Source organism: Carcharodon carcharias, chromosome 26, assembly GCF_017639515.1.
Source record: "Carcharodon carcharias isolate sCarCar2 chromosome 26, sCarCar2.pri, whole genome shotgun sequence".
NCBI classification, from domain to species: domain Eukaryota; kingdom Metazoa; phylum Chordata; class Chondrichthyes; order Lamniformes; family Lamnidae; genus Carcharodon; species Carcharodon carcharias.
In genome coordinates, this window is record NC_054492.1 from 16,084,477 (window position 1) to 16,112,162 (window position 27,686).

General features: G+C 39.6%; 1 protein-coding gene across 4 annotated transcripts; it reads right to left on the bottom strand.

The window, feature by feature from the left end:
• Positions 1-17,964: 17,964 nt before the first annotated feature.
• LOC121269896 (COUP transcription factor 2) lies at positions 17,965-27,235 on the bottom strand. Of its 4 annotated transcripts, none has more exons than XM_041174994.1 (3): positions 26,810-27,235; positions 20,285-20,812; positions 17,965-18,929 (listed from the first exon to the last, which is right to left on the bottom strand). In XM_041174994.1, the coding sequence occupies exons 1-3, from the start codon at positions 26,817-26,819 to the stop codon at positions 18,655-18,657; spliced, it is 813 nt and encodes a 270-aa protein (XP_041030928.1). In that variant the 5' UTR covers positions 26,820-27,235; the 3' UTR covers positions 17,965-18,654. The 4 variants fall into 4 exon arrangements, with proteins under 4 accessions (XP_041030928.1, XP_041030926.1, XP_041030925.1 ...); XM_041174992.1 differs by lacking the exon at positions 26,810-27,235 and adding an exon at positions 21,612-22,722; XM_041174991.1 differs by lacking the exon at positions 26,810-27,235 and adding an exon at positions 21,612-22,722 and having other exon boundaries at positions 20,285-20,833.
• Between the last annotated feature and the right edge of the window lie 451 nt (positions 27,236-27,686).

The following is a 27,686-nucleotide window of genomic DNA, read 5'->3' on the forward strand; positions in this document are numbered from 1 at the left end:
ATGTATGCCAGCTACATGTTTCTAGGACGTTTTAAGTCTCCGTTAAACAAAGGATGTCTGTTGTGCTGCAGCCATCGATTGTGCTAAAATAAACTTTAAAGTCTATTGATGAACCATGATTTAAAACCTGTGCTCTTTGATGATGCCAGCCCGGTAGCCTTAGCACAACATTAAAATACAACCAACGACAAACCATTTCTTAAATTGATCTGCTTAGGTTCCCCTATCAAACACTGACTGTTTCACAACATTTCATCTCCTGTATATGCTATTCTGCTGAACTCCAAATTTACACATTCGTACAGCACGTAGCAATACAAAGACAAGTTTTCAGACTCTCTTCAGAAATCCAAGCAATGAAACAAAGGAAATAGAGCATATAGTTCCATAGAGTCCAAATTGGCTGTGTGTAGAAGCTTATAGGAGAATATTTTATTAATAGTTAACATCATAAATATTGTAAATAACACGGTTGCTTCAATTGTTTAGATTTTAGTTGGAACACTATATCAGTTGACCATAATATAGAGGGAAAGAATTGTATTTTTTTTAAAATCCCTGGCCTGCATGATAACTTTCTTGTTTTAATTATCAATGTGCAAAATGATTTCCCAAGCCGTCATCCAATTGACCTTAACGTCAAGGCCACTTTTGAAAGATATATCAATAGACAAATGAGCTAAGAAAACTTCAAGAAAAAAACTTTAAAAAGAATCTACCACAACCATATAACCGCACGTTTGTCATTTTCAAATGAAATAAAAAGTCATGAAAATTTGCGAATTAGTTCTCGAAAGACTTTATTCCAAGGTAAGTAGCGGAAGGATGTACATTTCACGTGAACGCACATCATTTGACAAGATAACCGTTATATAATGAATATAATTATTGTGTTACACTGCTGAAATATTTTAAAGCATTTGGTCAAGCCTTTCCCTTTATTGTGATAAAAAAAACATTTATTATAAAAATATGTGATTTTTTGCTTTTAAGTCTTGTAAGGATTTCATTAAAATATAGTGCCAAATTGGATTATGGTACTTAAAATCAGTGTGTAATATGATGATTAAATATGCTTTCTGAGCACTTTACCTTTTTGCACATTAGTGATGTAAAATTATCTAGACTGAGACATAATTTCACGGAGAAAATATGTAACACCCCGTTTGTCCATTTTCTTGAAATCTGCAAAGGAAATAACCTGTTTTATAACCTGAAATCAGCTTTCAAAAGGGAACAAAATGCAATGAACAAATTGATTTGCTCTGGACGTTATTATATTGATGCAGCGACGGTGACAACCTGACGATTGCAAAGATTATAAGACAACAGGAAATTAGAAAAAAATCACCGAGGGCTATAAGCCTCACTGAAATTTACGCTCAGAACACAGGCCAGAACGGATCACAAGTAGATTGATTATTAATTTATGACAACGGCCCCATCCTTGAAACATACCTGCAATTTATTTTAATGCAACAAATGAAATATTAATTTGAATATAAGGATTTTTTTTCTGTGAACTATTATTTTTGCGCGTTAACAAATTTGTAATCAATTTTACACAATACATTTCCCGCATGTAATTTTTTTCCAACTCTTTTTTTTCTCTACAGCTTATAATTTAATATTAATGATCACAAGCCAGCGCCGTTGAGTTCAATTTGCACAAATTCATCAATTTTCTTTTGATTTCAACCTGTAAAAGAGTTATATGCGAATTGATTGCTTTTCTGGCTGTTTCAAAAAAAATGAGAAACGTATTCTAATTATCAATTTTATCATCTTAACGTGAAATGTTCAAAAGTTTAGTAATAGCATAGCTTCAGGGTTTATTGTATGATGCTCGTTCGGGATGGTTAGATTGGTGCCCACTTTTATATCAGCTCTTTTCAATTACTATCTATCAGCTCTCCAAACGTCGTGGAAAAAAAAAACATAGTTTCATTGATTAGCCCTTTCGTCTTTTCCTGGTTTATTTATCAGGACCCCGGACGAATCCGTGGTACGACTTCACTTATTACATTTAAGAGATTTTAATGCTGGAATGTCACTTTTAATTTCACAAGACAAACAACATTCTCGACATATAATATTCAACGAAACGGACTCAGTGAATGCGTTTCAGTTCATTTTGTGCAGCCAAGCTAAAAGAAATATTTAGATATCGCCTTTCTTGCATTTAATTTATGATAGCGAATACATACTTTAATTTTTTTTTAAAAAAGCTTGACATTTTTGCATTTCCAAAACAGGCGTATATAATTCAGCAAAGGCATTCTGATAAGATGCTTTAAGTATATATAATTTAATTTTGCAGCCAATAAATAACGCCAGACGATGCAATATATTTTTACAATTAGAGGTACGTTGGTTTTCGTTCCCAAGAATTTAATTTTGGAATTTGATATTACCTTCGACACATATCACCTAGACAAAGAACAGGGCTTTTTTAAAGCACATAATTTTGTTCAGGGACCAGCGCCTCCTAGTACCCGACTTGGTAATAACTCTAATAGTTTCTCCTGAAGATCCATAATGCCATATGAACTAAAACAAATAACATGATCATACGGCTGGCGTTTTTTTTTTGTTTTAAAAAAGTGGACTGGCGACAAATTTTATATCTGCCCCTGGCTGTCTAATGTAAAATTATAACTTCGGAATTATGCCGCAAAATGCAATACACGGGTGTGTTATTTTGTGTGACAGTACGAACTCAACCTGAAATGTTTTCTTCAATGCGAGAAGCTATACACTCATAGTTAAAATGTTTCACATTTGTTGATGACTGATCATGGCCGATTGACGAAGTTGAGTAAAAAAATAAATCGTAGCTTCCTTCCTTCTCACATGGGTTTATTTTGCTGGCCTAAGCATTCCAATGTCTTATTTTAACTCAGAATTTATAAATTCAGCGCATTTAATGAACAAAATCGTGTTTAACCGGAGGCAGCTGCTACAAGCTCCAATTATTTCATAATCTTTTAGTCACCTAACTTTCACCTGCTCGACTTGCTCATGTTCTACCGTATAAAACAACACATACCAAGCGATAACGTGTAAATACTTCCTTCCCAAAGACTGTGCCAACAGCGAGGTTAAAAGATTGTTTTTTTTAGGGGGGGCGGGGGTTTTGGGTAGGGGAGAGAATTAATTATTGTGGTTATTTCGCTTCTATTTTATAATTAGATGCTTTCGTATTTGATAAACTTATAGAAAATAAAATTATTTCACAATGAATCTACCGACACACTATTCTTAAATGGCCTGCTTCACAGTTTAATTTGTGTTTTTCTCCAACACTTTACAGCTGAGATAATTTGGTTAACTTAAAAGGGGGGGGGGGGGGGATATAAAGATAATCATTACATGTAAAGGCTGTGTGCAGTTATATTAAAGGAAAGAGTGCGGTTTCTATTCTCTGATATTTATTCAAACAAAGCAGTCAAAATTGTAATCTGACTAAATTCAGAGACCCCATAGTTTGTCAGATACACCGCAGTCAAACTAAAGATGGCTCGCAAACAGCATCAAATTAAGGAAATCTCTGTGAAAAAAAACATCGGTTTCGCCGCAAATATTTATTCGATCTATTGCTGAAAAAAAATGAAACTTTTAATCTGCGGAACTCTTCACTTCAGCGATCCCTGACTGGAATTGTAATAGTAAATAACGTCGAGATCAGCACAGTTTTACTTTACAAAAGGTGCACAAAATCTATGTGGGATTTTTGTCCCATTTTATGGGCCCCAAACAAATTCAATAATGTAAAAATTCTTTTGTGCCTGATTGTACTGCACCATCTTGAACGTGCAGCAGGAAAACCACAGATATTAGCGCCACCCCGCTGTCATTCGTGGGATGTGCACACCAAAAGCAGGGAGTAGATCAAACAGTCTTTCAAACATGACACACACATCGTTACCCTTTGTAACTTTTCATTAAATTATTGAACCTTTTATTAGGCACCAACAGCAGCGTCCTTTTTGACGTGCTGATCCTGAACCGCTCACATTAAAATATTGTTTTGCTCGAAGACTTACTAGTTTATCTGTTAATAGCAAAGTTATGTAATGCCAATTAATTCCATTAGCAATCCATATTAAACGATATAAAAATGAATATTAAAAAAGTTAATATAGTTCCCATTGAATCGTGAATTCAATCCATCCCTCAATACAAGTTCAAGGATGATAGATGTAGAAATATTTGCTAAATGTACCAATATTCTCTTTTTCACATATGAATATTGTAGCGCGTCACAGTTTTTATGGTTACCTTTAAACTAGAGTGTGAGGGTGAATTCTACTGCTGTTAAACTTCCTGCCACAAAATGCAAAGCAAGACTGAGGAGTTTGTATTACAACTGTGTCATAGTGTTACACCGATGCAAAACATGTAGCCAGAGGGGCTGCTAATGATTACAGTATAAAACCCGGCTCCAGCAGAACAGGCAGCCTAGAAACTGGCCATTATTAATTCAGTGGTCAGGCACTTATCCAAGTCTCCCTGGACTATAAAACAAGAAACACATAGCACTCCAACATAAAGATTTTTTAAAATATGATGCTTTATGTCTCAACGCTAATTATAAACTTTTTCTCTTCTTTTCAAACCCGGTTCCACTCTTTATTCAGCTGATTTCCTCTCCGGCACCATGCTACAAAACGATTAGCAGCAAATTATCCCTACGTTTTTGCTATTACATTACAAATTTATTTTATGTGACGCGCCGTCAGACCTTTCCAGCTGCATTTCACTGAATGAGTAATTGTGGAGATCCAGATGGAATAGATTTTCTACATTTGACAAGACATTTGTCATTTTTAAAGTACCAGATACAGAATATAAGTCAGGCCTTTTCTGTGCATCAAGTTTCCTAACAATTCATATGATATTTAACACTGTAGAATCAAGAGGTTTTTTTGACAATGCGAAATTAAAAAGGCGGAACTGAATTCATTGCAAAATCGACACTTATTAAAGTTGGGGACTTATTAAATCTGGCCGGACGTGGTTGTAAATCATCGCCCATCGTGTTATTGAAAAGAAGCATTCGAATTCATTTCTAAGTGTTGGAGAGTGTGGAAACATTTGTAATAATGAACAGAGGGCGGAACTACTTTCTGGGCATCTTTTTAGGTGTTATTTATCTCAGAGGGAATGACGATTCTGGTTGAGTTCTTTATTATACTGATCAAGCCACTTTGCTGCACCAATGCAAATCTTGCTGCAGCTAGTTTTAGGAAACGTGAATAGATTTAGCGTTCGAATCCATTTTGGGAACGTCCCCCTTGCAATATATTTCGAATTCGTAAAGTATTTAATGAAATAACCTGGTGAATTTGAACAGTCTGGACCACTGCAAATATTCGTGCGGATCACTGCCTCCAATAGGGCTGCAACAGCACAGAACACTGAGCCCATTTCGGAAGAGATATTTACAAAAGACATCGCCATACAAATCAGTTCTCCACCTTACAGTTTCAGAAGATGCAAGCTGTAGAATTGTGGCATTGCCAATCCTTTGTGCTATACCAAATATGTTGCAAATTTCCTGACTGCCCCAATTTGTATTATGCCCGCGATGATTAATAAGCACAATGCCATCATAACTAGGTCTAAAATAAACATGCAAGCATGTTACTTTATTAATATATTGAACAATGTACTGTAATAATGTGAAATATTAATCGCACATTATAGTAGCACCCGATCTCAGCAACTTGTTCTATTTCCATTCAAATGAATGCAATGTGTTCGATATTTTAATAAGTCTTGGTTTATGTTTGATTGTCCTGATATTATAATAAATGCAATTGTTCAGAGTCACGTGCTAAGCCGGGATTCCAATCTCAGATCCGATTTAATCTACTTACTCTCAGCTTGCTTTAATCATCGGATCTTGGGGGAGAGAGAGGGAAAAAAGCATAAGTTTTTTAAAAAAAAACAGGGGCCTTATTTAAAAAACGCACACACACACACACCATGAGGCATATGTGTCTTTTGAACGTCACATTGGAGAAGGAGCGGAGGTGTCGGGTCAATCCAAAAGACATTCAGAAGATACTCCAGATATACTTAGTGTATGTATATCTATACACATATACAACAAAAAATATCATTCCACAGGAACAAATATAATGCATGCAGTATCTAAGCTCAATATATGCTGGGATATTAAATATATCTTCGCTATCATTGATTTTGCTGGGACTGTATAGGCCAGTCTACTTAGGTTAGCTGTTCAGTGCGGCCAATTTATTAAGGCAAATAACCTGCTCTGGCTATTTCCCCGATATATCAGCAATAATAGAATACCCAGTAAGTGAGATTGTTTTTAACTGCTCGGCAGAGAAATGCTATTCCACCAACTTTAAACCCAAAGCAGTTATTGTTTTTCTTAATATTATCTGAAAACGACGAATCGTAATACTTAACAATACTAGCCGAAATTATTTAGTAATACTTGCAATAAATAGTCCCACTTATCCGCGTCCACGGAATGGCGGCAGTTGATAACCTGCCACAAAGCAGCCATTTTTCAATCGCTAAGAAATCGTGCCTGGGTGAAGTATTGATACAATAAACTGATCCGCCTAACAATCGAATCAGGTTTTTATTGCTAAATAAATGACTGCAAATAAACACATAAACAATACTCTACTCGAGCTTTAAAGCCAGCGTGTCGAGCTAAAGCTACGATACTGGGGACTAAATGTTTTAAATATTACCCTATAGATAGACTCCGAGCCAGCAAGGGCATGCTATGATTTCAATGATTGTGTATGTTCCTTTTCTATTCTCCGATACTTATTTAGATATGCTATAATGGTGAATTTTTGGAATTAGTATCGTGAAGTGTACCAAATTAATTGGGTACTTCATTGTAATATAACCCTGTTTTTATAATTCGGCAGAATAGGAGTTATCATTTCAGCCTCATTTAGTTGTTGTACTTAACATACAATTTTCAATTAGTACGTGGAATTATGAAACGTATTTAATTGTGATCCCACTATCGTGGTACCAGCAGACACACTTCCACACTTTGCACGGCTTGTCGCGCTTTCTAATAAATATTCTGCATATTTTGGCAAAGATTTAACTGAAGATTATGTTGTGTGCAATCTGCAAAAGAGAAATCTGCGAAGATTTCAGTGTGACTTTTTTTTAAAATGTTTTACAGATTCTTCACTCTATTGGAAGGCACTAAGCAGATGTGGTTGAAGAATATGTCATCAATATACAAGATGTGTGAGTCACTCTGTAAATAAATTATTGCTGGCCACCGATTTAATAATCAAATTTGAAGAGATGCTACAAGGATTAACTACTTACTATATCGCCATATGACGCCTTATTCTGTCTCCCAGCTAATGATATTAGAAGTTTAGACTTTCTGCTGGATCTGATGTATGGATTCTTTTCCCGTTGGCTTCTAGGCAATTAATAGAAATTTAACATTCTCATCAAACCACGTTTACCGAGCTGGACAAACGAATCAGACCATTCAATGCAGCACGAGTCCTCCAGGCTGTTGTTATGTTTTAAAGGTTAGGCTTTTAGGAATAAATAAATTTTCCTCGATCAATCAGGACACTATTTTACACCAATGCATGATAGTACAGCCTGACTTCTCCTTTACTGTCGAAATGTGTCACACAGACATTTACACATGAAATGCACATAATGCAATCCATTGCACCAGCAAGTCGCTGAAACGCGTTTTGTGTCACCTCCTTTACAAGGATTTCTGCGTTTAACTGCCTTGGAAAATGTTGACTGTTGAAGTGCATTCTGTGTAAGTTATGCTTTATGTCATGGCAAAGTATCCTATTCACAGTGTGAACGTGCAGTGTGCGCCATTTGTGTCCCTGAAATGTCTCAATATATTTCCGTTTAAATGAACCGAACTCTTGGGCAGGTTATGTGGGAGGAAAGCGTCGAGGTAGTATTTAGCAGCCGTTCCAATTTTCTTATTTCTTGAATAGTTTGGGGTGCTATGCTTTAAAGTAATGGGACAGTAAATTGCCAGTGACCCTGAACTATCGCTAGGTCTGCTTGAAAAGCTTTGCACCCAAACCCAGACAAAGGTTTCATGCACACAAATACAACCTATTTAAAGACGAGTCACAATACTCGGCAGATTGAATTCCTCATTTATATATATATATATATACGGTCTCGCAGAGGTTGCAACTTCCATTTAAATTTAATTTCTGTGGAAAGTTTGTTTCGCACAAGCACGTTTGTACTTCTAATATGAAGGTTGATAAGGTAAATAAAACAGCCTCCTGCTCGCTTCTCGTTAATATGGCAGATTCACCAAATTCGTGCAGGCTGAAAGTTTTTGTTTTTAGATCTATGAAGGAAAAAGAACAAACATGGATGCACTTGTGTGTATATATATATATATATAATAGATTGTTAGAATCTAGTGAAAGTGGTGGAAATGGGGCGAAACAATAGGTGTTCATAGGATGAGAGAACTTTGCAAATCTTAGTTACTTTTTTCCAATAGAAAACTGTCAGAATGCGCCAAAGGGCTTAAAGGCTTAACGTTGGCAGTAAGTTCATCATCAGAGCGTGCTATTCTTTCAGGCTTTTTAACCATCCTTTGAGACGATTCAAACCACTCTCTCCCCGGCTTTATCCCAAAAGAAAAAACCAAAGGACCAGAGGTCGAAGTTTAACAGTATTCTCTTGACTTCCAGGTGTTCTACATGCCGTATTCAAGCATCAGCACTGCTATACTTCACCTCGAGGTTTTTTTTAAAATAAATATGTTGGGGCTTACATTGATCAAGATGAGCGTCGTGTGAACGATCTATGTCAATTTCTACGTGAACAAACACATATCGAACTTTGTAACTACTGTACTGTACCACTCACTGTAATAGAGAGCAGCACCGAATAAACTGGCATTTTAGATTACGGTGCGGCGGAAATTTTTGCCATGCGATCGTTTCTTATCTAAAGGTTGAGCTGATAATGCCACTAACAAAAAGAATACATTTGTGTCATTAAGTTTTTCATAATAGGAAACTACCAGCCTCTCACACAGCCACACCGCGAATATACTGGTTGCAACATTATCTATACTAGAGGTGTATTAATCAAATCAATCAATGTTGACAAATTAGGAATATTTGAAGGAACGCGTTAATTTACAACTTTGTTATTAGTTAAAAATCACCAGCATTGTAGTGGCAATTAATAACCCTCTGAGTGGAACGCTGAGAGACGAATGAATCCTCCTGTACCGGTAGTGATAAGCACGGCTGTCCCACAATGATGCCGAGTGTAGAAAGATTCGACAAGGGCGGGGGTGGTGGGTGGGTGAGGGAGTGTAATAGTCGATTGGAGAAAGCATTAATAATGAAACGTTCGCAGGTAGGAAAAGAAGGAGTAGAAGAAAGCAAAGATGAAAAGAGATGGGGGGGGGGGGGGGAGGTGGTGCGGTTGTGGGGAGGGAAGGAGGGAAAGGAAAGCAGATAGATGCTAATTGCAATACCGCACGCCGCAACGGATGGTCGACACGCTGTCTAAAGAGCATTTTATGACTTCAGCTACGGCGAATTACAATAGATCTCAACCGTCCAGAACGAACGGGCAGTCGCTACGGAGAACTTAATGATAAGGTTTAAAATAAAACCAAAAACCGACACTCAAAAAAAGACTCACTTACAAGCAAAAAACACATAAATTCATCACAATACGGGAATGAGCAGTGTAACAGTCATTGTTTAATGGAATCCTGACACTTCCATTTTAAAGTCTGAGAGTTTTGCAGGCCAGATGCTTTAATGTTAAACTTTCTCTCTCTCTCTCTCTCTCGCTCTCTCTACTCATTCTTTTTCGCGCATGCACAACATTTACAGGCCCTTCCCCCCCCCCACCCCCCCCCCCACAATCCCCAAATGCTGACAGATCGACATAAACTTCAGCTAAAATATTCTTTTTCGCGTGTGCGTGTCGCTGTACAGCTCGTTTACAAGCATCCTTTTTAAATGACCATTTTTTTTTAAAAAAAACGTATTTTCCACGTCCTGAATCTCTCGCTCTCTCTCACCCGTCAGCCCTTCGTCCCGTTTCTACTCACTCGGCTCAAATCACAGCAGGTCCTAACTACTTGAAATTCACCAAAATAATGACCGTTTCGGAATGATAAATCACCGTCTCCATGCGAACCTTGAAGGAGCTTTTTAGAAAATAGCTTGCTTACTGTGTATGTGTGCGCTCCGTTTCCAGTCCGATCGCTTCCACGATGCCTCCTGTGAGCAGCCAGCTCCGCTCTTTACACTGCAATCTATTTTTTTTTAACTTATACTTTTTTAAAAAAATCGGTTGCAACTTTTCTTTTAACTTTTTGTTGTTGTTGTTGTTGAACGCACACTTGGCTTTGCTAAGTCGTAGCGTGCTGCACAAAAGGAGCTACGGAATGAGATTTATGTCTTTCCAAATGAAAAGATTCATTCGACATAAGAGGTTAACACAAAGTTCGTATGACCGTGACTTGCATTGGCAAAAAGCAGCGCCGACTCAGCACAAAGGCAGTTCAAAGAAACCTTTAAAATACACGCAGACACACACACACACACACACATACAGACACACACAGACACACGCACACACGCATACATACACCAGTCGAAACTGCGGTTTTCATATCCCTGCCATAGTTTCCAAGCCCAGGCATCCTTTTGTTCGTCGCTGGAATTTTTTTTTCTCTCTCTCTCTCTCCCTCTCCCTCAATCTGAACTTTGCCACTTTGGTGTCGACCAAACCTCGTCTATTTCACAGGGGCAAACAAAACATCAAGGCATGGGGATAGAGAGAGGACGGGTTTGGAGAAGACGAAATATAGTTGGCGGGAGGTGGGGGGCGAAAGGAGGTAATAAACAAAAAGGAAAAAATGGGGGAAGAAGGACTGAAGGAAAATGAATGAAGAGGTGGAATTGATTGGGTGACTTGGTGTGTTTCTCTTTAGCAGTAATAAAAGACAAAAAGAGGGACGTGTAGAGATGAGACTCGCGTTTTCTGATGGGGAAAAGCTTTTTTTAAAATAAGCACAGAGCAGATGTGTTAGTTGTCAATCTGTAGGTTTGTGCAATGGGAAATGCTAATGAGAGAAAATTAACCCGTCCTTTCGTTATATAGGAAGGGATCGATGGTTGACCCTGGGCTCTCAGGACGTCTCATTTATGCGGCGCAGCAATGATATAATCAGCCTCATGTTTAGCACGGGGCTACTTACTAGCCAACAACTTTTGTTAACAACCCAGGTTGTATTTCCCGAGCACCCGCACCGTCTCGCCCATCAATGATAAACAGACAGAAAATGATCCTTCGCTTGCAAATCCCATCCAAAGCCGGGTATCTATTTAATGATTAACTCTGTGTTATTTCACTTCAGTGCTAGGTTAAACTACCGAAACTGGGTTCGCTATTCTAGCCTGTGTTGGTGAAGAGTCCGGCGTTCCTCAAGTACGAGTTGCTAAGTGTTTGCGACGAAATTGTAGGGCTGTAAAACCGGGCGCAACGCTAAAGTTACCAAACTGGCTTCATTAGTGATGTGGCCGGGTTAGTGCACTTGTTTAATAGTAATCCATTCACAATGGAGAGTTCCTCCCTGTCAGGGGAGAATGTAAATAGAAGTACCCGTGGAAATAAAAACAAAGGAACGAACACTTCGAATACTGTGTTCATGTTTTGCTTAAATTCTTGTTTGTTGAGCAGAGCAAAGGTAGCCCCCTTACGACCTCCGAGTTACTTTCATGTGCGCGGAGTTGTGCAGGATTCTACACGGTTGCGTTCTGCCCCTTGTTCACACTTTTCCACGATCTGAGATCCCAGGCTTGATTTTTTTGAGAGAGATAGGATCCGGCCCCGGGGGACGAACTAGGGATGTCCCCTTATAAAGTTGGAGCAAAATGTGCTAGCGGAGTTTCTTTCTCCTTTGGGCCTCTATGTGTGGTCAAATGTTAGCATCTGCGCTATTTACATGGTGCAGAAACGTTGTCCATGGCACAGAGCCTTCCGAAACGATGCCTAACAGGTGGGTAATATAGCACAGGTTTTAATAAAACTGAAGATTAGTAATTATGAGAAATAGAAAAAAAAAGGAATTAAGTAACATGGTTAACTTCTGCCTGAGTGTCGGCATTAAAGTAATATAGCTTTTCCCCCACTTTGAACCATTCGTGTCCCTGTCGTGTTTAACTTGTGGTTGAAACTCGAAGTAGGTCCTTAAGTGACAATTCTGTGAATAACGGGTAGATGGCACAATTTTCTAACATTTAGAGAGCACACACGCTGAGAACTAAGTCCATTTAGAAGCACTTTCTTTGTGTGCACAGAGATAACTTGACAGACAAGCAGAACATAGACATCTCAATGAAGCCTGTAAAAGTTTGCACAAAGGAATTCGCAAATCACGCGCTTATGAAGAAAAATTGCAGAAGTAAAGATTGTGGAGAAGGGCAACATTATTCCGTGGGGCTGTCAATAAATTAATTCTCCTCCCAAGAAATGTCAATTTGAACTGAAAATAAATAGTGCAGAAGCTTTGAGTTTTAGAGGACTCAGGCCGCGAACAGCAGCCTGGTTGAGTTGAAGGCGAATCCCTGGTGGTAAATCCATCATTAGCATTTCGTTCCTGTAAGGCGGCAGCTACAGTAAATTTATCCCGTTTTTGTAGCGCTTTAATAGACATTTATTAAATGACTTTGGAAAGAGCGTGGGGAGCCTGATGATAGAAAGTTAGAAACGGAGCATCAAAGGCGCAATATAGCAGTAATCAGGCTGTTCTCCTTCTAAAGAGTGCTTCATTATATCCAACTAAATATATATATATTATATAACATGTATACATACATATATATACATATATATGTGTGTACATATATATACATATATGTGTGTATGTTTGTGTATGTATATATATAATATATATCAACCTTTTTGACATGACAGGATAATCGTTTTCAATCACACACCTTAGCTGGGTTAGTGTCTGAGTGCCCAGATAAAACGCCTGGAATCGTAAAGTCCAATGTTCCCCTCATAATGCAGTTTGCATCTCACAGTTAGAGATGTGTTTTTTTTAAATTACTCCAGGTTTCAGCATGCTCTGCACAGAACGCAAAATGCGTGTGTGTGTGTGTGTCTGTGTGTTAACAATGTAATCAATAACACTTTTCTTGTCAAGAGATTTATGCCACTTTCTCTCAAAAGGTAAAACTGCTTAAGACGGACAACCTCCCGGGGAGAGAAAAAAAGGGGGAAAAATATATTTTAAAAAAGGATTTGTGTGAACATACTGAAGCTTAGCTAGTGGTACGTTATCACGCTGCAGCCCGAACCAGAGGGTTTCATGGAAATTTGCACTTTATTTAAAATCTGGACAGTTCTGTTTTGTCCATGTTTCGTGCTTCCCGCCACAATGTCAGCGTCTTAGAAGCCGCTTTCAAGTCAATATACATTACGATTAGTTGAAACTGTGTGTGCGTGTGCAGTTTCATGCTTACACGATTCTATTATTGATTATACTTCCATTTTACAAGTGAAAGTAAGTGGCAGAATGCGGCGCCATTCCAGGTGACATTTCCATTTAAAAAAAACCCCAAATCCTTCCTTGTGGACTGAAATGTGTGTATGTCTGTGTGCGTGAAGTTATCCCGATGGCTGTGCCACGAAGCGCTGGGACTTCGTGCATACCTCGGCTCTTTCTCAAACTTTCTGCAGAAGGAAATAAATAAATGTGACATTCGGCTAAGCAAGCGCTCATTAGTTCGCTGTACGCTCGTAATACGGGGACATAAGTGCAAATTATAGAGTTCAAGCTAAGCACACGCGTTGTCAACTGAAATCAGCCCCCTAGAACCATGATAGAAATTGCTGCAAAATTGCATCCCAGTCCCTTGGAGCTTGAGCACAGAGACAATCATCTTTACGTTGAAAGCTGCACTAAAATTAATTTTGCGTTGGAATATTTGCAACTCAAATTTTACAAGAAATCACATCTCTCAACGTTGTGCTTTTCTTTAAAAAAAACAACGCCACTGGCTTTTCGAGGTCTGAGATTTAAAGAATATTCTAGTGATTAAATGCATTTATATTGAATGAGCTTAACAGCCACACATAACGATCAAACTTTTTCTTCACCAACTCGAATCCTGTTACAACCAACGCCCAGCTTTAACTACTTTAAAATTATTGAGTAATTAGCTTTAGTTGCGTTTCACCATTAATTAGCCCAACAACACAGTGGGGAGGCTTTGAAATTTGAGAAAATGGGGGGGGGGGGTGTTGGTGGGGGGGTGAGAGAATCATCTGAACCAACTTTCAGCCCAGTTTAAATAAATAAATGCTGGCGGGAGTTTAAGATTCTGGATTTTCTGTGCCTCAAAAGCTGTAAATACATTTCCCTTAAGCCGATGGCGCGGCTAATGCAAACTTTGTTAAATCACTTGCGTTTTTTTTGTTAGCTTTGTCCTGACACTATTAAACCGAACAAGACTGAATTTAACCCTTTCGGTCTTTGCGATGGGGAACAGATTTTAAGTGGAGAAGTGGGGAGCATGTTATGCGGAGCGCAGCAGTGTAAACAGATTGTTCAGGAGACAACTATGTATGCAAATGCACGTTATTATTTTGTGTTGCTGTGTGCAGCCAATACACTGCACTCTATAAAAGACGATTGGATTGAGAGGCCGGCGATTTTGTTGTTTTTTGCATATTTAAATGTCAAACTACAATGGGGATCGCGTGAAACGCCGGGCCTTTTTATCTCGAGGGCTGTGCAAGGGATAAAATCTGGTCGGCTCCAGCAAGAAACAACTGCATTTCCAGACCCGAGGTTCCTCATTTCCACACACACACACACCCCCCTTAGATCGCTTTCGTTTACGATTGCAAAAGAATAAATAAATAAGGCCGATACATATATCCTGCCGCTAATAGTTTTATTGGAGCCGCTCTGTACACAAATGGCAAAGGGGGTTGGGGGGGGGGGGGGGGCATTGAAATGTGTTTCCTATTACTGCTCGCCTGGAGACGGCAGCATATTACACGCCGCCATGTTGGGTTTGCTAACAGGACACTAAGCCCAGCCGGCTGAACACATACTTTCACACGCTCGGTCTCCGATTACAAATACACCCCCATCCCCACACCCGCCCCCCACCTCCCCCCCCCCCACCACGCCCCCCTCCTCCCTCCCCCCCCCAAAAAAAAATTCCCATTAAAGACAGACGGAGGAAGAATGCACAAAACTTTCTATCACAACGCAACCGCGTCCCGTTTTTCAAAGCAACATTCAGAAATCGCACTGGATTTGGTGCAGTGCAGATGGCGTAATATTGAGTTATATCCGCTTAATTGGGCTTTTTTTGTGGGGTGGGGGGTGGTGGTGGGGGGGTTATTGTTGCTGTTTAAATATCGCCGAGCCGCCTTGTAAAGCATGATCTGATATACACCCCTCCACCACCCTCAGAATTTGGGCATTAGCGGTTAAAGGGAAAACACTTGGGTTACCGAGCTTACTGAGTGAAGTCATATTGCACAGACCTCCCATCAAAAAAAAGTGTTTGAGAGAAAGAGAGAGAGAGCGAGAGAGAGAGGGGGCGGCACGCCGGAGCCATAGAAGCTTGCAGATCATGTTTGGCTGGTTTCTTTTAACCCCTAGCACAGAAATGCGAAGTGAGATCAGATTTTTTTTAAAAGCCGCAGGAAAAATAAATGGACACTTCAGCGAGCGTCACCATATTTCAACAGCCTCAGATCTCTCCAGTTAAAGGACAAGCTCGTCAATTTCAATCCCTTTTGTCAGGTTCACCCCCCCCCCCTCCTCCCGGGTTAATTTTATTGTTCTAAAGCAGCTAGATTGGGGGTAACATTTGGAGTGAGGGGTGGCAGCGGAGGGGAAGGAGTTAGGCGGTTAGTAAGAAAAAAGACTAACCTATTCTAAATGTAGAACAGGTAACCATGCGATCTGCAGTTGAGAAACTTTACTGTACAGAGATACAGCTTCTTACTCTGTATAGATACCATTATGCATCATAGTTGGTTATGGTCAAGGCCCCCGCTTATCAATATTTAAATTAAGAAAATAGGGAATAAAACAGTGAGAGCCTTTGATTCAAAGCCATAAATTATAATTTAATACCAAGAACAATTTACAACAAAAACGCTGTATACAATAGCTAACACAAACAGGAGTCTGGCGGAGTAACTCCATACACATATTACTTGCAATAAAAAAAACATCTGAAAAGGCTCGATCTATAAGTTAGAACAGCGGAGCAATACCCTGAAGTAAAAAAACGTGGGTCAGCTGCAAACGTGTTAATAATCACAACCATACATCATTTCTGGTCCAGATCTGTCTCTATAACAGGTAAAGATCACTGTTCCATCAACTATACAAAATGATTCTTTTTTGTGTGCAACCACAACATGATGTAGTATGTGGCTGGATAGCCACACACACACAAAAAGTTTTTTTTGTCTTTTTCTTTAAAAGGGACAAAATGCAAGTTTTCACACTGCAGTGTAGGTAGCAGCACTACCAGAAAAGCTTGGAACAAATGGCTTGGCCAACTCAAACCAGCTCGCTCTGTTTTTTTTTGTGTTTTGTTTTTAATACAAGGGTATATGGGAGCACTGAAGGCAAACATTCGCCAAAATGTATATCCTCTATACAATCCAACATTTACATGTATGTAACAAATGTAAAATGTGTTAGCGACCTGTGGCCATGCTCTCACAGTCTATTCCCATATATAAAAATTCAAATGAATTTATATTTATATACATTAAATCAGGCTCACTTATAGTGCTACACATCAAACGTCAGTCACATCATCCTCAGTTTGAAGAACTTCCAATAACAAAAATTGGCAACCACATTTTTCCAGACATACTTTTTTGAATAAATCTCATTTAATATATTTTATTTACAATCAACACTGTTCCTAGTAGCAATTGCTTGTTTAAGTGTGTTCTGTGCGTGAACTTTAGACACAATAAGCTTCAAAACAAAATCTTGACCATTAAAACACATAATGATCCATGCTTCCTAACACCTGTCTAATGTACATTGGTTGCACAGGCACTTAAGTTAGAACTAAATAAGGGTCGGTGGTCAAAATCCCTATGGCATTTTGAATTTAAAAGAGGAGGGGGAACGGCGTCTCGTATTGGGGATTTTTGACTGTATCTTTAAGGTGTCACTGCTAAACCCAAAAGACAATGAGCAGCATGAGTCCACGGTTTATCCTTTCATTGAAAGAGCATGTGGTTTGTCCACTACTACAGACAGTGGTAGTAAACCATACAGGTATATTGAGTAAATAAGACAAATAATCCACGAATTGTAATGACTCCAGTAAACTGCGATGTTTGACCATTGTAATGAGATTTTTTTCCCTTGGGTGAACATACAGTTGTAACAGCGAAAAAGTTCCATATATCAAATAATATTATAATCTCCGAATACTTTCATTTTTTTCTTGAATATAACACACAAGACTGACCAAACAATCCAATCATAACTCTTTACAGTACAGAAATGTTGCACTTAAAAAAAACCTTCAGCTTGTATACACGACTGTAAACTCTAGATACTTAATTAACCACATGTCAAATAGTAAGTGCCGACATAGAGTTCCATGCTGAATCCAAGAAAAGAAATTGTGGCATTACTTTCCTTTAAAAGGGCAGGGGGTTGATAATTGTTACAAATGGACTGGAAATATACAAACAGGCGTTTTTATTTTTGGAGCCTGGTAGGACTCTATACTGCAACAGGAACTAAATGGAGCCACATTCAGATCGCTAAAATTTTCTTAAATTTAATGAAAGAAAATTGTACTGTGTCTTGGACACTTAAAAGATTTTTGCTTTCAGAAATATACCCACAATGTACTCCTCCCCACCTCCCCCCCCCCCCCCCCAACATGTCAATATTAACGAGTTTTCAACAATGGATTTTTAAATTACAAGTGTGTATCATTTAATATAGGTCTGCAGTCCATCTTCCCCAAATTAAACGTCTTATGAGTTAACACTATAAGTGCGTTTCCAGCATTAAGTTTCAATTCTGTCAATAAAACCTTTCGTCTAACGTTTTAGTGGATTCAGTTTTAATTCTTGCAGAACATATTTACGTGATACACCGTATCTGATAAGAAGCAATGGTTATATCAAAATTATTAGTAGAGAATCACAGAGGAGACTGGTTTGAAACCAGGAAAAATACAAAACAGCTATAGATACATAGACACAGGACAATTTATAATAATTTGGAAAATGTTATTTTCTTTCCTCCTAATTTTGAGATTCTTGTTTAAATGCACTTATCTTTATATCGATATTTCTCAAAAGTTTACAAAATAAACCAAAATAAAAGACTAATTTCCTTTTGTTACAAAAATGATAAGTAGCAAGTTGTTCTGAACGACACAGGAGAGTTTTTGAATGCGTTTTTTTTAAGTTCATGTACAGTCATTGAAATCCACAGTCCTTTTTTTTCTTCCCTCTCTTCATTTTTTTGTGTCACATAGGTAAACTTGTAACAGCCTTTTATTTCCTCCCTTACAGAAGGAATTTGCAAAATAATGTCACTTGCCTTTTTTGCCCTCCTATTTATTGAATCGACATATAAGGCCAGTTGAAGCTGCTCCCGGATAGTAACATATCACGAATCAGGGTTTCTATGGGGGTTTTACCTACCAAACGGACGAAGAATAATTGCTCGATGACAGAAGATGAGACGGTGCGAAGAGAAGGGAGGCGAAGTAAAAGCTTCCCAAAGCGGGTCGGTTGGTTCGGATATTGGCTGCGAACATATTCCTCCAGAGCACATTGCGATTTCTCCTGTAAGCTTTCTATATGGGCCACATCAGACAAGCCACAAGCATCTTCATTAAGGAAATAGGGCACAAAGGAAGGAGTGAAAAAAGAAATATATTAGAAAAAAGTGTAGGATTAAATAAATTACACCCATACGTGCATGGGACCTTTAATTAGAGAGCATAGGTTATGACCTGACCTAGCCATTGCATCTTGCAATGCTCTAGACCCAGCCCAACAGACGCATATTATTATAGGCATCAAAGAAAAACACAATGCACAGATACAGCAACCATTCACAACCACATTTTACATAATACTTTTTGGTTTTCTAAACTTAAACCAGATTTAGCTATCTCTGGAGTGTAGTGTTAAACATTTATGCGTAGATATATATATTTTCCCCCAACAGCGTGTAACACCAAAGTGCTCACAAAACAGTGAGTTTGCCTCGCTGCACACAAGGCCTGACATTTTGCAAATAGTAATAAATTAACTGCTATGGTAATGTCATCGATTGCTCTTGGTTGAGTAGGATCAAGTAGACTGAACAAACAAAATAAACCGCATAACATTTAAAAGTGTTTCCAAGTCGGTTAGTAATTCAAGTATAAAAAAAAGACTAAGAAAAATACTACTTCATAAAAACTGGCATGTGATAACTTAAAGCAAACACACAACACGTCACCCCCACTTAAGCTCAGTCGCCTGGATATTTTTTTTCCCTCTAACTAAATGTTCGCTTCTAATTTGATTAGTTTGGTTTTAAAAAAAAGACGTTTTGGAAAAGCATCGTTTTTATGTGTGAAGTAATAATATAGAAAAGGAAGCGTGGGTCACGACCCAAGCACTGGAAAGGGTCCACAGAGTCCTCTGGATACCCAGATCACCCTAACACAACAAGGAAAGGATTGTGAACCGCTTTCCCACATAAACTGAAAATTCCTGTTTCCTGATATCAATCCCTGAAAGCTTTATACCAACCCCAGATGAATGATTGCGCTACTGTTAGAACTTAAATGCAGCAATTTTGCACACAATATGAAAGAGCATTCAACTCAATCTGTAATGTTTGCAAAATGGCAATATTATATTATATTTTAATCGCCATCCAGGATTTCATTTGTACTTATTTATTAAAAAAAGTCTTGGGATGGGTTTGCATGCGAAACGTTGGAAATTTTCAGTAACTACCTTTGAGTGGTTAAATGTGTTTTTTTTAAGTAATTGTTTTAATCATATTTTAAAACTTACATTATGCGAAAACACGAAGACTTTCCAGCCCTGTCTATATTAATGTAGGTGTTGTATAAAGGGTACACTGAGATCAGAGCTTAGTATTTGACTGCATGTTCATTCTGATCTGATATCATGGCTGTTCTGATTACAGATCAGCCATATTTTGGAATGAATATTTGCCTACCTGAAGTGAAGAGGACGATGGCCTTTAAGCAGCTGTACTCTGCCGAGTCGACATGCAAAGCCTTGAGTTTCTCGACCTGCTCCTGGAAGATCCTTATGTGATCCATGAAGGCAACGACCCTGTCTGCAGACATAGGAGACGCGTGCAACCCGGCGGCGGCCAAGAGAGGAGCCACATGGAGAGGCATGGAGCACTGGGCAGCGTTCAGAACAAACAACTCGCTCCAGGTCAGCCTTAGCAGGGCTACCTGGTCTGTGATCTGAAGATCCGGGAAGAAAGGGATATTCCTCGCCCATTCCACGGCGCTGAAGAGCAGCCGAGCGGCCAGTTCACAAATGTTCTCAATGCCCATGATATTGTTCGGTTGCATGCACTGGCTGCCGTAGCGGGAGGTCGGGTAGGGCTCGGCCCGCAGTAACAGGGAGATATATCCCGATAAATAGGAATGGCAGTTGAGTGGGTCTCCGTTTGTCAAGGCGAACTGGCCAGGAGTCGGTTGTGTGGGTGGCATTCTTCCCCTTTGGACTGCTGCAGTGCGAAAAGAACAGACTACAGATATTGAAACCTGAATCTTACCACATTTTCAGACAGTTTGCATACAATACACACCCCTAACCATCTACAAGCAACAATAGCTGGGGCATACCGTATATATATATTTTTAAATTCCCACCGATTGTACAACATGAAGCTGTAGGTTTTAAACCTAGCCTGCATATTTTAAACCGAACACTGCTATGCCATTTTGCTATGTCATTTCTCTAAAGCGTGTAAAAACTGATTGAATATTTTACAACAATGGCTGATTTATTTTCCTATCTGGACTTTACTCTGCAAACTGCTGCAACTTGCACAGTACATTATTAACGCCCTCCTCTCTTTTCATGTGAAGTTTCATGTGTAACATAACACATTTTTTTTCAAATTAGATTACAATCAAAGCACGCTTTCTACGGTCAATCTACATCTTACTATTTTCAAACACTCTCTCTCTCTCTCCCTCACACACACACACACACACAGTTTTCTCTCTCTCTCTCTCTGACACACTGAAATCAAGTGGGGGGGGGGGGGGAATCATTTACAAGAACACTTATAAGACTTTCTCAACCAGGAGGACTCTGCAAAGTACAGAGTCAGGCATAGCAATTGATTTAAACTGGCATGCAGGAAGCAAGCTGCAACTTTGTAGAATTAACTCAGAGCAGTTCAAGCTTCTTTGCTGGGTGGGAGTTGGTGGGTGGTGGGGGGGGGGGGTGGGGGCGGGTGGGGTTGCGGTGGCTGGTTAGAGTATCTCAAACATTTGAAATAAATGAATTCTCAATACCTTCCCGTCTCATGCCGACTTTGAGGCATTTTTTCAGGCGACAGTACTGACACTGATTGCGGTGGTGTTGGTCTATGGGGCAGTTCCTGTTGGCACGACATGTGTACGTCAAGTTTCTGCGCACACTTCTCTTAAAGAAACTCTTGCAACCTTCGCAGGTGAACTGGCCGTAGTGTTTGCCGCTCGATTTGTCCCCGCACACCACACACTCGATATGCTGCTGCTGCTTTTCGCCTTGCTGCTGGTTCTGCTGGTTTGACTGGGCCGGGGTGCCCGGGGCTCCCGGCTGGCCTGGGGTCTGCGGGGTAAGGGGTGCTCCAGAAGGCGGTTGCGGTCCTTGCTGAGGCGGGGGTGGCTGTGTGCCTTGCGCTCCGGCCACGTCGTCCTGCGGGTCTCGCCACGTACTAACTACCATTGCCATATCTCGGGGCAGAGTGTTATCAGACAAAAAAAAAACCTGTCTTGTCTTTGAATCGGCAGATCAGGAAAATGAAGGAGGAAGAGTCGATTAGCTGACAGCAACAAAAAAAAATACAGAGAGGGAGGGAGAGAGAGGGAGAGAGAGAGAGAGAGAGAGAAAGAGTAGCAGTTCAAACCCGATCGGCAGAGAAGAGGCGAGTGTCGGGGGGCCAGGACCAGGGAAGCACGCAGTCAGCCATTCAGGAAACCCATTAAAAAAGGACGAAGGGGGATGAAAGGTTAAAGATTAAAAACAAAAAAAAAGGATCGACTCTTGAAGGCAGATGCACGATCCGGAGTAGAACTGCCCGACCATCAACTGATCATAAATTCTTCGCCGTACTGGTAGGAACTGCACAGACACACACACACGAAGAGAGTCAACAACTCGCCAGCAGAGAGAAAAAAAAAGAGACTACAAAAAAAAAGGAGTCGACGTCGTGGAAAAAAAGGAGCTATAGAACCTCTCTCATGCAAGAGGAGGCAAAAATAAGGGGAGAGAGAGAGAATCAAACTGATCAAATATGCAAAAGGGGGTTGGAAGTGAATCCGATTTGAACGAGCGGGCTTGCGGAGTAATTTTTCTGAAAGGGGAAATCTGCGCGGATGGCTGTATATAGTGAACTTTGACACGACTATTGAAACTGACACGTTTCTATGGAGATGCTTTCCTTATATGGCGCTGCCGAGTGACGGAGCCAAGCGGCGGCTGCTGGCGACTGACAATCAAAGGCGACTGGTCAGAGCTTTAGGTTCGAGGGGCTGGGACATCTGGCCCGCCCCCTGCACCGCATTGGACAGGCACCTTACTTATTATCCAGCACGTCCTGACCGAGAACAAATTTACATTAGATCCATGCGCAGAGGTCTACTTCGAAAAAATAAGTTTTTTATTTCTCTTCCACCACCCCCCCCACCCCAAACCCAACTCCCCCACCACCCCACACACACCCATTTTTTTTAATTTTTAAATAAAATCAGGAATGATTTGGAGGGACGGGGGTGGGGGTGGGGATGGGGGGGAGATAACAGAATGTTTTAAATATTACTACCACAAATTAACAGAATATATATACAGGTATTAAATAATCTAATAAAGAATATTAAACAGAAAGGTTCAGGGATGCCACAGCATTGAACAATCCCAATTAAAATTATTTATAAACGCGCCCTTCATGGAGGTGGAATCGTGCAATGTGTGGAGCTAACTTGACATCAATAAAGAGCCCACGGTATAGCTTGCAAGAGCATAGCTATAATATATATATATATATATAGGTATGATTTTCCTAAGCTTCTTTAGTAAGCATATTCTCTAACACCAAAGCTCCCATCAATACCAGAAAACCACATTATTCGCAAATCGGTTTTGCCAAGGGCAAAAGTTGTTGTTGAAGAGGTAACATTGGCGGCAATGATTTTGCATTGATTGAGACATCCTGACGGGAGCTGTTGAAAGTGTGGCAAGGATTATAAGAGATTTTATGAAAGTATCCAAATAACATTAAGGACAACCATGTCAGAAATCAGCTACGGCTGGTTTATGAAGAATAATTGTTCCTTTACGTTGCAGAAGGTGTGTAGCCTGAGAAAAACCATGAATGCTCGAGAGGGTCTCATTCATCTGATGAACCATTATTAATACGGATAAATATCATGTTTACTTTGAAATACTTAAAAGTGAAAACAGCTTTGAAGTGCGCGTATACTTAGCTGGATGCATAGAAACATACATAGACAGACAAACACATAGATGCATGCAGATAAATGAATAATTTCGCTTTAAATTTCCTGAACCATGTGGAAGAGCGGCGAACCTTTGCAGCCGAGCTGCCCCGATAATGCTTTCCCCTCCCTGTCCCTCTGTAATAATGGATTCGAATTCCCAATGTCTTTATTTTGCAAGAAGGACAACTGTATTTACACCACATTACATTTAGTGGTCACTCGGGTTGGATAGGTTTAGTTTATTGGCAGCGCCACTAGAATTAATCAGGAAATGGACGCTTCAACGGGGCAAAATTGACAAATGTTATTATGTTCGTGAAGAATATACAGGTTCGGGTAAATTCAATGGTTTTGGAGACTCTGGTCGCATTGTGGGTTATGTTTCATTGAAGGAATGGATGATTTGCGAAATTCTTCTGGTCTGCTAAATAAATGCATATAATTGCACTAATGTTTGGAGAGAAAAATAGCACGAATTTTATGATTGTAGGAAATTGCAAAGTGTTAACTCGCTGGCGCTGAGTTGCGAATGCACAGCATTTAACAATCTAAAAGATACACTTTAGTCCACATTTTAGAGGAATCCTGTACATTTGCCAAGTAAGTCTTGAAAATTAAAAGTACTTGTTACTGATAATGTTCCAATATTTACACGCTGAAACGATGACTGCAAAGTTTACCAGTTAATTTATAAAAGATGAAGTTATGAACATTCGAGGGAAACATTACATTAAACAGGTGTTCGATTTGAGGTGCAGTGGGTAGCACTTTAAATACCGTTACTTAGAAGAAAATTTCCCCTCTCTGCCCTTTTTTCCACAAATCTGCTTGAACGTATGCACTACGTGGGAGCAATTTCTCAGCAATGTGTTTACAATTTAATAAAATGATTAAAAACTATAACACACCAAAACCTGGTTACTTGGGGGTAAATAAATTCAATTTCGTCTTGATGCCCCCTTTGATGCAACACATATAAACCACGCTCACTCACATTAGCAAAGTCTGGACAAAATCTTCAGCTGGTATCTACAGCAATATATGTTGTAATCCACAAACTGCATGCATCTTTTCCAATGTAACAGTTTATAAAAGGCCAGGGAAAAGAATAGTATGGAGTATTGACATTCAACAGTCTAAAATGCAACGTGCGGTTAATTTCGAGAATTATGAAGTGAATATCTTATGTTATTAATTAAACTAACGTGCCAGGATATCAGTGTTATCTGGCGAAGAGTGTATAGAGCCAATGGGCTTTTTAGAAAGGCACACAAAAGTTTGGATTTGATAGGTTTTAAGGAGCAGAATGCAATCACTGTTTCCTTTATTTCAAACGGACAGGTTGCACTTTGTAATAATTTCAAAAGTAACTTTGAGTTGCTCAGTAACAAACCAGCCAGACAGTCAGAAGCCCGCCATTTAAATGTTTTTAAGGAGTGGAAGGGAAAGTATAGGATTTGGTAAATTGAATATTGTATTGGATGCCAACAGTGGCATGGCTAGAGAAACCTATTTATAATACGAACTGGTTGCCACTTACTTCCCAGTTGTTCTCTGATAACCAGCTAGATCTATTGAATTTGAGTTCCCTGTGATTTTGCCCTGTTTTTTTTTTCTCTCTCCCTCACTACACTGCAGCACGATGAATAGGGAAAGTGGTTCCCATTGTGTCCCGGTGATCTCAAAGTCATTGCAGTTTTTACGCGGTGACTTGTGGCACTTTGATAACCGCCGGGTGCTGTCAGTGCAGCGGGCTTCTGAAAAATTTACAGTGCTAAATCGCAGCATATGCTGGAGAATTTGTCAAAATCTTGTACAGTATCTGGCTGCCACCTAGCGTATGGAGTGTCGCTGTAGAACTCCAGAGGAGAAAAGACATTCAAAGGGATCGCGGCGCCTCCTCGCTCACAACGCGTCCTTTATACCCCGAAAAAAAAAACTTCTGCACCCTTAATGTGATTAATTCTTTAGGATTTTTCTCTAATTGACTCGGACGTTGCTGAGCGGGACTGCTGATCTCCGTCGCTTTGTTTATTTTATCCAGATCTGCCTGGACGCTTGCTTGACTTAGGTGGCTGGCGTTTGTCTTCTTTCTGAACCAACCGATTGGTAACAGACTTGTTTTTTTCTCTCTCTAAAGCGATTCTCTTAACGCAGTAAAGCCAAATCGAAGCCGGCTGTTCCTTTTCCCTATAAATAAATGTGTTCCCCCCCCACCCCAACCCCCACCTCCTCACCTCATCATCAGATGCGAATCTAGATAAAAGTGGTGAGTACCAATTTCTAATACCCAGTTCAAAATAAAAATCTGTTGATTGTAGTAACGGTTATTTCCTTATTTACGGCGATTCGGTGTATTTTTTTAAGAAGTTTTTTAAAATGAGCTCGCCAGGGATACCTAATGTTGTAAATCAAAGCACCCATTGCACAGCAATTTAGCAATGAATATAGGGGGTGGGGGTGGGGGGGGGACAAATATAATTCATTGAAACACAGGGGCAAAGAGGCTTTGAGTTTCTGCGCACACAACTGGCAACCCGCTTCAGAAAGATTCGAAGCCTCCTTTATTTCTAAGTTGGTGAATTTGTATTATTTCTGGTCGTTCTGTTGTCTAACGCTAATATTACACAGCGGGCGATAACTGCGACCCACTCGCGGTTCGATAGAATGTCCGACGGGTGATCGCTATTACACTGGGAGACACATATACAACTACCCGGAACCGTAAGGGCTGTGCACTGGATTATCAAAATAATCAGAACAAAAGCACGAGCTTGATTTAATGTCATTTTTTTTAAAAATAAAATGAATAAAAGCAAAGAATTTATCTGTTTTAACGGATATTGAATATGCCCCGAAGTAGAGCATGTGTTGTAATTCAAAACCTGCTTGATGTCAAAATAATATAGATTAATTAATAAATACAGGTGTTTAAGAACGATTATGTCTTGATCAAGAAAAGCGTACCTCCCCTCGACTAAGTAAAACATATATATTTATTAAAAACATACCAAACATCATTGCTTGTAATTGTCTTTGTTCAGTGTCCGAAATTATTTGCGTCGTGATGGGTTCGAGTCTCCTCTCTGGACACAGGAAGTTGTGAATCTTGGCGGAACTGAGTTGGAAACTACTGAGTGAGATGAATCTCCTTTTTTTTCTGGCAGGTGAACTGAAGGAGGGCTTGTCTCCTCCTCACCTGATCTATTTGTCTATTGAAGAGAATCATTCATTCCATCGACCGTCATCTGTTTGCGCGACCGATAGTGTAAACTGATAAAAAAAAGGCTCGCCTTTGGCGAGAAGCGAGAGGCTTGCATAAATATTCAGAAACAAGGGAAGTACTTTCGATTTGCAATTTAACTTTCGCCCCATCTCTCGGTAAACTTTCTAGGGCTGGTGTTGCCGCTGATCTGGTAAAAGTGCACTGGAGTGCAAGCCGCTCGACACCCCCGAAGCGATGAGCAGTGTTTGCTCTAAGCAATTTTTTGCTCTTTTGCTGCGATCAGTTCCACAGCTTTTACTAAAATGCCCAATAAATCTTTCTTCTCTCTTTTTAGGGGCGGCGTTGGAAGACCAAAGTACAGAAAATAGTTTAGAGCGTATGCATTGCTTTCAAACCAGAAATTCTTTGCCACTAAGTTAGTTTAGCAAGGGCAGGGGGAGAGAGGAATAATTGAATTAAAACCCATCTACCTTCTCCCTAAATACTACTGATTTGTGTGGTTGCTGGAGTTTAGAGAACTTTTTTGTCCAAGTTAATTTTCTTGTATTTTTACTTCTTCTATAAACTTGGTTCAGCATCAGAATTACAAAGGTGATGATTTCCTCCAACGCTTAACCGCTGCCTACCCCATCAACGCCCTGTAGATGAGCTTATATTACTTT